A 13,329-nucleotide genomic window follows, 5' to 3' on the forward strand; every position below is an offset into this window, starting at 1 on the left:
ATGAGGATACACTTACTACTTGCTTTTAGATTGCTATCTAGCAAATTATATAAGGAATCCAGGCTCCTTCCTACAATGAACCATATTTTAGGTACTCTTTCCGTTCCAATTTATTTGCTCAATATTCTATTTTGAGCTGTTTCAAAATCCTTGCTCACTTCCTAAAATTAACCACAAAGACTTGTCAAACTACCAATTTTACATTTTCCACTCCTTTTTTCACTTTTGAAGGGTAATAAGTTTTGAGATTTGTACAATTTCAAATGCTTTGATTTTGACTCATTAAATTGGAGAATTTTCCGAGCAAACAAATTGGGACAGAGGGAGTAAAATTTTTGAAAAAGAAAAAAGCGCCTTCGTGCATATTTTTTGAATTTCTTCACACCAATTAAAGAACCAAATCATTAAATTGGGGGTAGTGGATAATACCAAAACTATTTTTGTTGTTGCCAAAACTCAAGTGCATAAAAGTCTTGTACACTGCATATAGTACAAAGCTTTTGTGCACTTTTGGCATTATCATTTCCCTAAATATTGGCGAGATGAAATTCAAAAAATTATACACAGAAGAACTGGTTTTATTTTTTTAATTCAAAATTGTGCATCTTTTCGTGATGGACTATAAGTTTTGGAATTGGACGGAGGGAGTGTCTGTTTTTGAGAAACAGGGACAAAGTTAACCTATATTATTCTGCCTACAACTTTTATTTACATAACATTAATCTTAGCTCTTGATGATAACCGGAATACATTTTTGGGGTTGGACCAGACAGATTTGTTACCAATAAAAGTTTGAGAAAAGTTGGGCAAAAAAGAGAGAAGGAAATCGGTGCTTTGAGCTATGATATTGTGCTTGACCATGGGTTTCTTTTTGATGGATGTGGAAGACAAAATTTTCAAAGCTAAAAGAGTAACCAATGGATTAAGTTTTAGACCAAAATCTTTGCCAATAGAATCTTCTTGGGTTGATAAACAAACCGAGCATACTCCTTTAATTTTAGTTTAAAAACATGTTTTAGGAATGTGTTCAAATTATAACTTATTAAAAGGCAAGTTGATCTCAAATGAGTTTTAATAGAGTCGTGAGCTGATCTCGAATAACTTCAACGGTTTCTACATCATAAGTCGAACGAGCCTGTTAAGTAGGAAGCTTTGTTTAAAAGCTTAACAAGTTCCAAATGAAATGTTCGAGTTTGAATTGCGTATGTAACAAATGGATCTTAAACAAGCTTTTTAAAACTTGCATACGAGCTCAAAATTGAGTAGCTTTTTTCGTTTATCAGCCCAAAAATTCTCCATTCTTATCCATTGTGCAGATTATATTAATTTGTTAATCCACCCAATTACCAAAAAAATGTATTGTATAAGCTAAAGTTTAACCCTATGCTACCCTAATAAAAGTGCATTAATAATGGGGTTCGAAATGATTTAAAACCATTGCGTATTTAACCAATCCCAAACGATGTTGCTTGGATCAATGGGTCCCATATTTTGATATTATTTTTTTTTTTTTGGGGTCTTATTAAGGGTTTTCAACTTATCTCCATAGAACAAAAGCGTTAGGTACAAAGAAAGTATATCCGAAAATTATCCAGAATACACTTTTAGAGGCATTTATGACCGTTAATAGACTTTCATTAGCAGTAAAAAACCCCTGTTTTGGATAATTTTCGGATATATTTTCTTTGTATCTAGCATTCTTTATCTCCATAATATCAAGACACTGGCACTGTGGGGGTGTGGTATGCTGTATGCAAATGATTGGTCGAGTGGTATGTGTCAATTTAGTTGACGATGGTGTTTTTATTATTATTTATTATTATCATGATTCTCCCTTTTAGCTTGTTGTAATGCCTACTCGTTAGGTTTATGTATCCCGCTCGATAGCGGTGAACCCATACCCATCAGACGGTTCCCGTGACTCTGTGTTTGCAGCATTTTCGTTCGTTAGATTTTATAGAGGGTTCCAATCTAAAATCAATTGGTCATAGGTGAAATAGCCTCTAAATTTTATTAACCAAGCTTTGGATGGCTTAGATGAGCTATGTGAGATAAAATCTAACACTACCCCTCACGTGCAGCTTAGATGCGCGTGGAGGTAAAAATTGAGGAGACCAAGAGATTTAAATATTATGTTACCATAGTAATTACTGGTTCACTCATTTGGATTTCACCTCTTGGTTCCATGACTTTTCCTGGTTTCTCTTGACTTGACTTGGCTTGGCTGCTCTTGATTTTTTTTAAACTCAAGTTGGTAGATCTACTTGAGTTTGAGGGGACATGTTAACAAAATATTAAGTTACCACAGTTTCTTGGTTGTATTATTATACATGTTTCCTGTTTTGTCTAGGCCATTATTTGTGTTTCCTGTTTAGTCGAAGTTTTCATGTTATATATATTTCCTAATTTGTTTAGAGTTCTTGGTGGTCAAATTTTGTAGCCTATATAAAGGCATGTTAGGGTTATGTATCATATACAATCAATAATACATCATTTCGTTTTTTTTAACATTGTTCATTGTGCAATTTCTTTGCAATCTTGTTGTGTAGTTCGTATCTTTTCCTGTACTTTGTATGTACCTCCACTTGTTTGTGTTTTAAATTCGCCTTATGTGAATATGATATGCAACCACAATCGTCACCCATTGGCTACCAAAGGCACCATTGTCCCCCTATAAATCCCATACCCCTAAGCAGCTAAGCTTGTCCAATCTCATCACCAATACCGAATTTGAACTTAATTCTGTAGTAAAACCTTTCTTGCTTTCACTAGTTAACCCTTGCCATTCATGTCTTCCATTGGAGCTAGTTCTGCAGGAGTTTACGTGCAACAAAAGCGCCTGGAGGATAAATTGAAGAGAGCAGAGGAGGGAAGAGAGAAGAAAAGCGGAGAAGGTGGCGGTGACAAAACAGGCAGCTTCAAAGGTGGGAAGACCAAAAAAATTCACCCCGGCGGTTCACCTCCGTCGTTGAATACCGTCGGGGGCTCGGAAAAGAAGTTGGGTCATGAGGGTTAATGGTTCTTCATCTTTCTGCATTCGGACTTTTTAAATCCTGGTAAAAGTTTCGCATATGAATGACAGGATTAATATCTATGTGAAGAATTAGGTCATGTTGTGTGCTAGCTAGCTTGAATGTGTGTTTCAGTGAGTAGGTTCCAATAGTACTAGCCCGTGTTAATTTCCCCCTTTCAAGTGATTTGTACAACTCTTTATGTTTGGTTAATTAGCTAAAAAATTGTGTGGATTTTCTACTTTAGCGATTTGGTGGGTTGGAACCCACAAAACATGTGACTGTTGAAGAACAAGTCGCAAAGGGTCTTTACTTGTTACTATCATACAGTGCAACAAATAGTGAAGTTTCTTTTTTCTTCCAACCCGGCTACGATGAAACGACGAGCCATCATATCTACATAGTGTAAGAGCTGGGATATCACTGGAAGAACACTTTCTTAAGCAACTTGTTGGTTCAGTACAAGTTTCTTTGAAAATATCAAGTAGTAATCGGTTCTACCCATGCAACCAAAATACTAGAGATTGATGCATGGACCAATAAAATGGAAGGAGCTCACGAAATGGGGTTACGACCATTATGTGAACCAAAAGCAAACAAAAGCCCAATCAATTATAGATGGAGAACAAGAAGTAGTAGATATTGTTATTCAGGATTTATCTTGATTATTTATTTTGTTTTTTAGAATTTATCAGCCTTTCTTTATGCTCAACTTTTTCTGTAAGACCTTCTTCAAAGGACTCTCAAATCATGCGAAGCATGAGGAATGGACTGAATTGTTTCCGTAACAGAATTCTGTAGTATTAATTTTTTGATCAGAACTCTGTAGTATTGATCAGCAAAAACTTTGCCATTGGTCCATGAAGTTCCAAGACGTCCTGGAAACTGTACCGATTGGTTTCCCTAGATCCGGTGGGTGACGGTGGTGGATAAATAAGTTTCGACAGTTTTTTGCTTGTTCTAGTACAGATCCCATCGGTGTTCCTTGTTAATTATTTGGTCTCAGTCTACAAGATCCATAAGGGGTTTATTCTCCTTCCTTGACGACTCACTTAAACCCGACTTTGATTCGGTTTGCAAAATGCAGTATGTGTTAGAGAGTAGGTTGCTAATGTCTAGACGATTGAGAGAGCCTTCTTACTAGTGCGTTGTTGTTTATCTCTTGTTTCGTGGGTCATTTTCCTCAACTGTTATCACTGTATTTTGGATGGAATCCTTGGAAGTGCCGGATGGCTTTTCATGAATGCAATGTGTTTGAGTTAGCCTTGTTCGTTCGGGGGTTTTGAGAAAGATTTTTGAGAATAATGAGTTGAAAGAGATAGATAGGGAAAGTTTATTGGAGTCCGTTGCCATGGAATTTGAGTCCCTCAAACGAACAGGGTCGGCCAGGGGAATGACTCAAAGCCTATGGATCCTGATTGTGCCACTTAGTTTCGAATCAAGACTTCACGCAAACCATAGGCCAAAAACAACTTCCTGTCAGTGAGCGAAGGGTGAGAGACAATAGGTTCGGCATCGTGTTGCCGAGTCGCGAACAGACCTCTACCGGCTGATTCAGTGAGCAACAAACACCCCTCTATCGGAGGCGGTGGAGCTCGACTACTCATCGCGAGCAGCGGTAGTGGTGGAGACGTAGAAAGCCAAGAGTAGGTTTGATTGAAATCTCTTCAGGTTTCTGAGCGGGGATTTCCAACGGCCATAACGGACTAATCGAAACGTCGACCAAAAGCCTTTGAATGGAAAAAGTTTTTCAAGTTTTTATCCAGTGTGCCCACCTCACTTTTTTTCATTGTTTTTCAAAATAAATCCTCTCCGATTAAATACATTAGGTATCCGATTGACCTGATATGTTACGAAGTTATTTTAATTGACAATATCTACAATGTGCATGAATCGGATCATCAAATAATTCCAAAGTAAGTTAGAAAATGTTCTAACTGAGAGGAGACGCCTTCTTCCCTACACTTCGCACGTTTAACATGCGAGGTATCTCTTACCGAACTCGCGTTACTTATTTGTGGGACGTTTCTAACTTTCTTTTCCTTGTCAAAAGCGTACATCGCACGTGGGTCTTCTGTCGGTCTGTCTGTCTATCTCGCGCGCGCGCACGATGTTGGATAAACAGGTGGTTCTGATAACGGGCTGCTCCGCCGGCGGGATAGGCAACGCCCTGGCACGGGCCTTCGCCGCCGAGAACTGCCTGGTGGTTGCGACCAGTCGGTCGCTGCCGTCCATGGCGAACTTGGAACACGACAAGAGGTTCTTCCTTGAAGAGCTCGACGTTTCTTCCGACCATGGTGTGAAAAAGGCTGTATCTAATGTCCTTGAAAATTTTGGACGGATTGATATACTCGTTAATAACGCCGGCGTCCATTGCGTGGGTCCACTTGCCGAGATTCCGCTATCTGCCATTGAAACTACTTTCAATACCAATATTTACGGTCAGTTCTTAATTTGTTGAAATTTCTTTAGTAAGTGTTGTATTGGGTTTCCCTCTGACCGTTTGGTGTTTGGTTTTGGCCATGTTTTTGAGTGAATTATGCTTTGTTGTGTAGCTTTGGTTGTATCTCTTGTTAGATGCTGCTGTGAGTGGTGAATGATCATTACCCACTTAGAGCAAGTCCACACATAGCCATTTGTATTGCTATTGCCATAATTTGGCATATGTTTTGGCAAAATCTATGTCCACCCATGTCCCAATTGCTATTCGGTTGACACCAAAAAATGACAATTCCATCTCATCCAAGCCATTTGATTTGCATTGAAAAATGAGATCTGATTAAATATAATGGTCTGGGTTTGAGATTGTGCCAAAATAGTGTCCAACTGGTGTAGCAACATTGCTATTTTTTTGCCTTTTGACACTGTAGCAAGCCAAAAATAGCTTTGGCAATTCCATTTTGACGCCAACGGGTGGACTTGCTTTTTGGGGTTTTTCCTTTTCTTTTGGGGGTATCTGAGAGCTTCAGCAAGAAAGGAAAAATGTCATGAGCGAATCTGATAGAATTACAAAATGTGGAATTGGGTTGGATGTCATAAAAGTTTTGCTGTTTGGTGTCTATGATATACTTCAATTGCGTTGGCGTGGGATAGCTGCAGTAGTGCTGGGAAAATAAGATCGATTGTATTTTGCCGAAGTTCCCTAATGAGCCCGTCATCTTCTATCTTCATATTAAACTTGTGAATGACAGAAAAGAACCTAGGAGACAATGGTTAACTTAAGCTGCAACTGAATATGAAATTAATAGGTTGTTAGATGATTGTTACAAGGTTCAAACTCTGTTAGTCTGCTAAAATGTGCGACTCACAGGAGTAAATGCACTTGTTCTGGAGTTATCTGATGACTATGAGATACTCCCTCCGTCCCGATTTATTTGTCCACTTTTTGACTTTGCCTTGTCCCAATTTGTTTATCCATTTGACTTTTAAATGGATAACATTTCCTTTTTGCCCTTACTTTATTTAAATTAAGTAACTTTAGGTGAAGGGTAAATATAGGAAACTAAACTACTTTTAGGTGTAATCATTATGCTCCCTAAATAAGTTGAATTTCCAATATTGGATAAACAAATTGGGGCGGAGGGAGTAGCATCTGGTCTAGTAGTATTTGAAGAATTCTAGACCAGAAACGGGACGTGATCCATGGATCCAATCTTTTTCCAACGTGCAAGCCACAGGTCATCTTTCATCTATGAAAAGTGGTAGGCATGGTTATCGAGATTTCAATCAAGATTGTAGGATTGTACGAACTATGCTATTTTAAAGGTAATTGATTTACACTCCCCTCTCCTTAAAATTGCACTCCCTTTGTTACCATCTTGTAATGTGTACTTACAATACTACCCGTACAAGTTTAAGAAAATCCACTCGTGAAAGGGTTGTAAAAAAAAGGTGCGTGTGAAAATCACTCCCTTGTTTTAAAAGCTAGAAATTTGGGGCTCACATTTTCAGATACCATTGGCGGACTTCCTATTCGTTGCTGCTCCACCGTCTAACTTTTCTGACAGATTTTTATTTTTTTCCTTCTAAAAATAATTAAGTTCCTATCATATCATACGGATGCTTATAGGGTCTCTGAGGTTGATACAAGCTGTGGTTCCTCACATGGCAAATAGGAGGAAGGGGATGATTGTAAACATGGGAAGTGTTGCCGCTTTAGCCCCTGGACCATGGGGAGGTGCTTATACTGCATCTAAAGCTACTATACATGCACTAACTGATACCTTGAGGTTTGTACATCAGTAGTTCCCGTTGTTTATTATTGATAGTCTGTTTTTCATCCGCGCCATGGATTTTGTGGTTATACTTATGACGAACTCAAGAAACAGTTAATAGAATTCTTCTTACTAGCAATTCATCCAAACAAAAAACTGGATGGTTTATTGGAATGTGATATCTTAATAGGAGTGATTATTTCCACCTTGGACGCAAATTTCTATGAGCGCAGAAATTGAACAGTGGTTAGTTGGTGGAGTCAAAGTGGCAGATGGTTTGGATCTCATATCTTCCTTCGTGAAACGATTGCCTTTTTCCTAAGATTTTGATTTGGTTATTGGTATTGAGCGACAATGTATGCCTATGTTTGGAACTTGTGAAAGAAAGAGAAAGGGGTATAGAAGAAGGGAACATATGTGAGGGAGGAATCATAGGAAACCATAAGGTTTTTCCTGTTTGGTTTTTGTGGTGAAAGAGAATGGAACTGAGAAGGACAATAACTTCACGTTGTTTGATTATAAATAGAAGACAAGAATTTCCTAAAAAACTTAAAAAAGGTGAAGAAATATGGAATTGAAGAGGGACGAGAATAACAGGAAATTAAGATGGAAAATAACTTTACACCGGTTATCCCCAGGGTGTTGTCTTTCCCGTCTTGTTTTGTTCTCATATCACGAACCAAGCAACGAAGGAAAGTTGATTTTTTCTCTGTGTCTACAAGTTGGAAACACACACTCAACACTTATGTTTGATCTTCTTGCATATCCACCACTGTGTGCAGATTGGAACTTGCCCCTTTTGGGATCGATGTTGTGAATGTTGTCCCAGGAGCGATAAAGTCAAACATAGGAAATTCTGCTATTGCTAGCCACGATCGTATGCCCGAATGGAAATTGTACAAGAACTTTGAGGAAGCAATTCGAGCAAGAGCTTACTTCTCACAGCGCTCAAAGTCCACCCCTTCTGAAGAGTTTGCAAAGAAGACAGTAGCAGCGTTGTTGAAAAAGAATCCACCATGTTGGTTCACTTATGGCCAATATTCCACCGTATTTGCAATTTTGCACCATATGCCAATATTTGTTAAAGATTTCGTTATTAGAAAGGCAATGAAATGTTGAAAACTTCATTTGTATGTTAAGATTTCTCGATTTGGTAGACCAATGTTTTCAACAAAAGCAAAGCTTACACTCTTCCTCTCCCCCTTTCCTTCACTAAGTTCTAGTGTTTATTATCTGTATGAATACTCAAATCTGAGCAGAATCGATCCGAGCATGGCGGACCTGAACTCGCCACATTCGATGGGAAACACCATCATTGGCGTCACATACTGTGGCGGTGTCATCCTCGGCGCCGATTCTCGCACCAGCTGGTATGTGTGTGGCAAATAGGGCATCAGATAAGGCGATCACAAAGTTGGCTGATAATGTTTACCTCTGTGGCTCTGGATCGGCTGCCGATTTGCAATTTGTTTCAGATCATGTGCGCTACCATCTCCAAAGCCTTGGGCAGCCGGCTACGGTGGAGCTTGCTGCACATCTTGTCAGGCAAATATCACACAACAACAATAACATGCTACAAACGGGCATGATTGTGGGAGGATGGGACAAGTATGATTCATGAAGGAGGTAAAATATACGAGGTGCCTCTTGGAGGAGCTATTATAGAGCAGCAGCCTTGTGCTATTGGAGGATCTGGCTCCAGTTATTTGCATGGCTTCTTCGATCAACATTGGAAGGAAGACATGACCAAAGATGAGGCGGAGAGGTTAGTGGTGAAGGCAGTATCTCTCGCCATTGGGTGCGATAGTGCTAGCGGTGGCGTTGTTCAGACCGTCACTACAAGCTCCGAGGGGGTGACGAGGAACTTCTACCATGGAGATTCTCTTCCACTGCGGCATGAGGAGCTGGAGCCACAGAATTCCCTGCTGGATATATTGCCGTCCTCAGATGGCGGCTCCGGGATTTAAGTTCAGCAGTCACAAAATCATGCAGGAAATTTTTGTAATACAAAACTCGATATGGGAATTTATTGGGCCCGATTTGTTTGGTTTTGTTGAGCTATCCTATAAACTTCTCTATGCAGTATTTTGTTAGGCTTTGTTTCGAACTTGGATTTACGTAAATAAAGTACAACGGAGGAAGGGAGCGCATTAGCTTCACAAATCTCTTTTCACGAATTCCCTCGATGTATTGAGATTCAAACATGGCCTTAAGTAAATTATTTAGCAATGTTCCCTGGCTGTTCGCAAGCTTTTGCGCGCACCTCTAGACGCTGCTGATGAAAAACAGGAATAGAAACAAATAGTTGGGTTTGGATTATACCAATGTATGATCCAGATTTGGATTGTCTCGTCCAATCCAAATTAAAGACCACGAGAGGATCCAATCACAAGCGGTACTCAAGTACCTTTTAATCAAGGAGATAAATATAAGTTTATTGCGCGGATTAGCTGATTGTTCAAGGTAAATTTGGACAAATCAACTTAAGAATCGTTATAAACTTCGTTTGTTGAAGTACAAAACCAGTCTCAAGGGAGCTTAATTTTAGCAAAATACAGTTCGAGCTCAAACAACTTGATTTTTCTAAGATCTACCCGGTCGTTACCTTTAGGGTTCTGGAATTAGTCGAGGTGTGCTCAAACTGACCTGGAAATTAGGGATATTTGTTATGCAGTTGAATCTTACGAAATGAACAAATACCCTAGACTAGGGATGTGTGGGTTGAATGGAACTTAGAATGTATAGGTGGGCACGAAAACATATTTTAGACATTGTCGCTTCAATGATCTTGGAATGGGTCTCATTTGGACTAACTTTTCTCAAATTGAACTTCTTTATTTTCATCCTTCGTCTCCATCATTTAATACTTTGAAAACCTTATTTATCATTATATAATTGGTCTTGATCTAATTTAAAAAAATGAGAAAGATACGAGCCTCTTACCAAAAAAATTGTTTTTCGACCCACTAAAGGTAAAATGGTCATGTAATTTGATGTACAAAATATTTTGAATAAAAACTTCTTCTATTAATAATTAGATTTAACAACTTTTTTAACAGTTCAAACCACACTCTAATTGGATTCCGAAAGTGTCAATATCAAGATCGCAAAGTTTGACTTGTTTTGGAATGTGGAGGATGTGCTTGGGACGCATTGAAGTGCGCCTGGGGCACATAGAATTGCGCCTTAGGCGCAATAAAGTTGCAAAAGAGGTCAAGCTTTGAAGGGTTGCTCTGGACACTCTCGAAATCCGATTTGCGTGTGGTTTGAATCGTTGAAAAGTTTGTTCAATTTACTTTCTAACCCTAGTATTTTGGATAAAAAATCATTTTTATATCTAGAGATGTGACCATTTTACCCCAAGTGGTTCAAAAAATAATTCATTTCGGTAAAACGCTTATATGTCCCTCATTTTAAATCAGATGAAGACCCATTATATATCAATAATTTGAGTTTTTAAATTATTAAGAGATGGTGCAATCCAACCATAAAAAAAAGTTTCGTTAATGAAAGTTGGGTAGAAAGAACCACTACAAAAATCGTCAAGACAACTAAGGCTAAAACACGTTCTAAGTTTCATTCGGTGATCAAATCCTTAGTTTGTAGGTATAGTTTCACTGGTTAAGTGAATATCAAAGAGTTTATAAAGCATTTAAACTTCATCGAATCATAGCAAAAACTGTTTTATCATTCGCCGAAAGCGGGGCCTAAATAGTTTTTAAGCCAAATTTTGAGAGTTACAACCACCAACACAATGTAAAAACTCTTTGAAACAGTTTCTCCTATACTTCGACGAAATGTAGGTGCTCTTTGAACTCTTTGAAACACTTAAGCAATGAAGATATATGTACGAAAAAGGGATTTGATTACCGAAGGAAACATAGAACATGTTATATCCTTGGTTGCCATGAAGATTTTTGTAGTAGTCTTCTTTCTACCGAATTTTCGTATACGAAACTTGAATTTTTTTATGATTGTGCTCCATCATCTCTTAGTACTTCAAAAACTCTATCTATTGATACAAAATGGGTCTTGATCCGTTTTAAACTGAGGGACATACGCGCATTTTACTGAAATAAATTATTTTTTGACCCACTGAGGGTAAAATGGTCACATCTCTTGACATACAAATGATTGTTTATCCAAAATATTTGGGTTAGAAAGTAAATTAAACAAACTATTCAATGAGAGGGTCCAATCCAACCATAAAAATATTTAAATTCCGTTCAAGAAAATTAAGTAGAAATAAACAACTACAAAAACCGTCAACGCGACTAAGGCTAAAATATGTTCTAAGTTTGATTCGGTGATCAAATCCTTAGTTCGTAGGTATTTCTTTGTTGGTTAAGTGAATTTCAAAGAGTTTATAAATAATTTATACTTCATCGAACCGTGGAAAAATCTATTTCGTCATTCGCCGAAAGCGGGGCTTATATAGTTTCGAAGCCAAATTTTGGAAGTTATGACTACCAACACAATGTAAAAACTCTTTGAAACGATTTCTCCTATGCTTCGATGAAATGTAGACACTCTATGAAAATTTTGAAACACTTAAGCAATGAAGAAATACGTACGAACATGGGATTTGATCATCGAATGGAACCTAGAACGTGTTTTAGTTTTTGTAGTGGTCTTCTTTCTACCCAATTTTCTTAAGCGACACTTGAATTTTTTATTTTTTATGGTTGGATTCCATCATCTCTTTGTACCTCAAAAACTCTTTCTATTGATACATAATGGGTTTTGATCCGATTTAAAGCGAGGGACATACGAGCGTTTTACCGAAATGAATTATTTTTTTGAACCACTGAGGGTAAAATGGTCACATCTCTTGATATACAAAAGAGATTTTATCCGAACTGGTTGGGTTAGAAAGAAAATTGAACAAGATTTTCAACGGTTCAAACCACACGCAAATTGGAGTTCGAGAGTGTCCAGGACAACCCTTCAAAGTTCGACGTCTTTTGAAGCAGTATTGCGCCTAAGGCGTAATTCCATGCGCCCAGGCGCACTTCAAATGCACCCCAGGCGCATCCCACAATCCAAAACAAGTCAAACTTTGAGAGCATGATACACACACTCCCGAAATCCGATTTGCATGTGGTTTGAACCGTTGGAAAGCTTGTTCAATTTGCTTTCTAACCCAAGTAGTTTGGATAAAAAAAATCATTCGTATATCAAGAGATGTGACCATTTTACCCTCAGTGGGTCGAAAAAAATTTATTTCGTTAAAACGCTTATATGTCCCTCATTTTAATTCGGATCAAGACCCATTATATATCAATAATTAGTGTTTTTAAAGTACTAAGAGATGATGGAACAATCATGAAAAAATCCAAGTTTCGTTTGCTTTGTGCATTTCAAACAACAGAGTAAGCTAGATAGGTACGTAATTCAATTTCAACTCCATGATAATGTGAACCAAAACACAACCACATCTAGAAAGTCTCTCTCGAGCAAGTCGTGAACGTTGGCCATTCACAGAAGGAGTCAACGAAAGGGCAGCATAGTGCACAAGTCCCCTGCCACTGTGGATTCTGGGTCACAAGTGCAGCATCGCTGCATTATCCCAGTGTGCACAGAGGCCGTTAATCTAAGCACAATAAGCATCGAGCTCCGACATATGATCGAGGTTTGTTTGTTTATTCCATGAATAAATATCCATCTCTCTCAACATATCCACGTCTGTCCGTGCATCTTGTTGAATTCTACCCAAGTGGAATGAGTTGCGAGTGTAGGGGAAAAATCACCGGGTCTAGGAGGACACATTTTCAACCTATCAGATTGTTAAGGATTGGCTCACGAAAAAAGGCTTTCTGAAAGCTGTGGAATTCAGTTGCAGCTGGAGCCTGTAAAGATCAGATTGCAGTGCATTGAAGATGAGCCTTGGTTATTTTGTGTGCCATATCCTTATTTGAAGTTGGACAAAGCTCCCCTTGTTTTCTATATAATCTGATATTGTCTAGAGTTAGGGGTGGTGGTGTAGCAATGTGAGAGCTGAGAGGGTGAGGTAGAGTGGGGAGCCGGTGTGGCTCCCGTTGGTGAGCCAGTTTTGGTACCCGCAGAGTTTTTTGTAACTTTGTATACGTAATTTATATGGAGGG

The 13,329-nt window shown here is 38.5% G+C and overlaps 1 protein-coding gene and 1 pseudogene across 1 annotated transcript; both read left to right on the top strand.

The window, feature by feature from the left end:
• Positions 1-5,062: 5,062 nt before the first annotated feature.
• On the top strand, positions 5,063-8,401 carry LOC131298184 (short-chain dehydrogenase ptmH-like). The gene is made up of 3 exons (XM_058323526.1): positions 5,063-5,452; positions 7,081-7,240; positions 8,008-8,401. The coding sequence occupies exons 1-3, from the start codon at positions 5,122-5,124 to the stop codon at positions 8,342-8,344; spliced, it is 828 nt and encodes a 275-aa protein (XP_058179509.1). The 5' UTR covers positions 5,063-5,121; the 3' UTR covers positions 8,345-8,401.
• On the top strand, positions 8,387-9,385 carry LOC131298186 (proteasome subunit beta type-6-like; annotated as a pseudogene).
• Positions 9,386-13,329: the final 3,944 nt, after the last annotated feature.

The sequence above is a fragment of the Rhododendron vialii genome, chromosome 8a (genome assembly GCF_030253575.1).
Source record: "Rhododendron vialii isolate Sample 1 chromosome 8a, ASM3025357v1".
NCBI lineage: Eukaryota > Viridiplantae > Streptophyta > Magnoliopsida > Ericales > Ericaceae > Rhododendron > Rhododendron vialii.

Coding starts and splice junctions, on each gene's coding strand:
- LOC131298184 (XM_058323526.1), top strand. CDS start 5,122: ATGTTGGATAAACAGGTGGTTCTGATAACGGGCTGCTCCGCCGGCGGG. Junction 5,453..7,080: donor TTTCAATACCAATATTTACG/GTCAGTTCTTAA, acceptor GGATGCTTATAG/GGTCTCTGAGGTTGATACAA. Junction 7,241..8,007: donor GCACTAACTGATACCTTGAG/GTTTGTACATCA, acceptor CACTGTGTGCAG/ATTGGAACTTGCCCCTTTTG.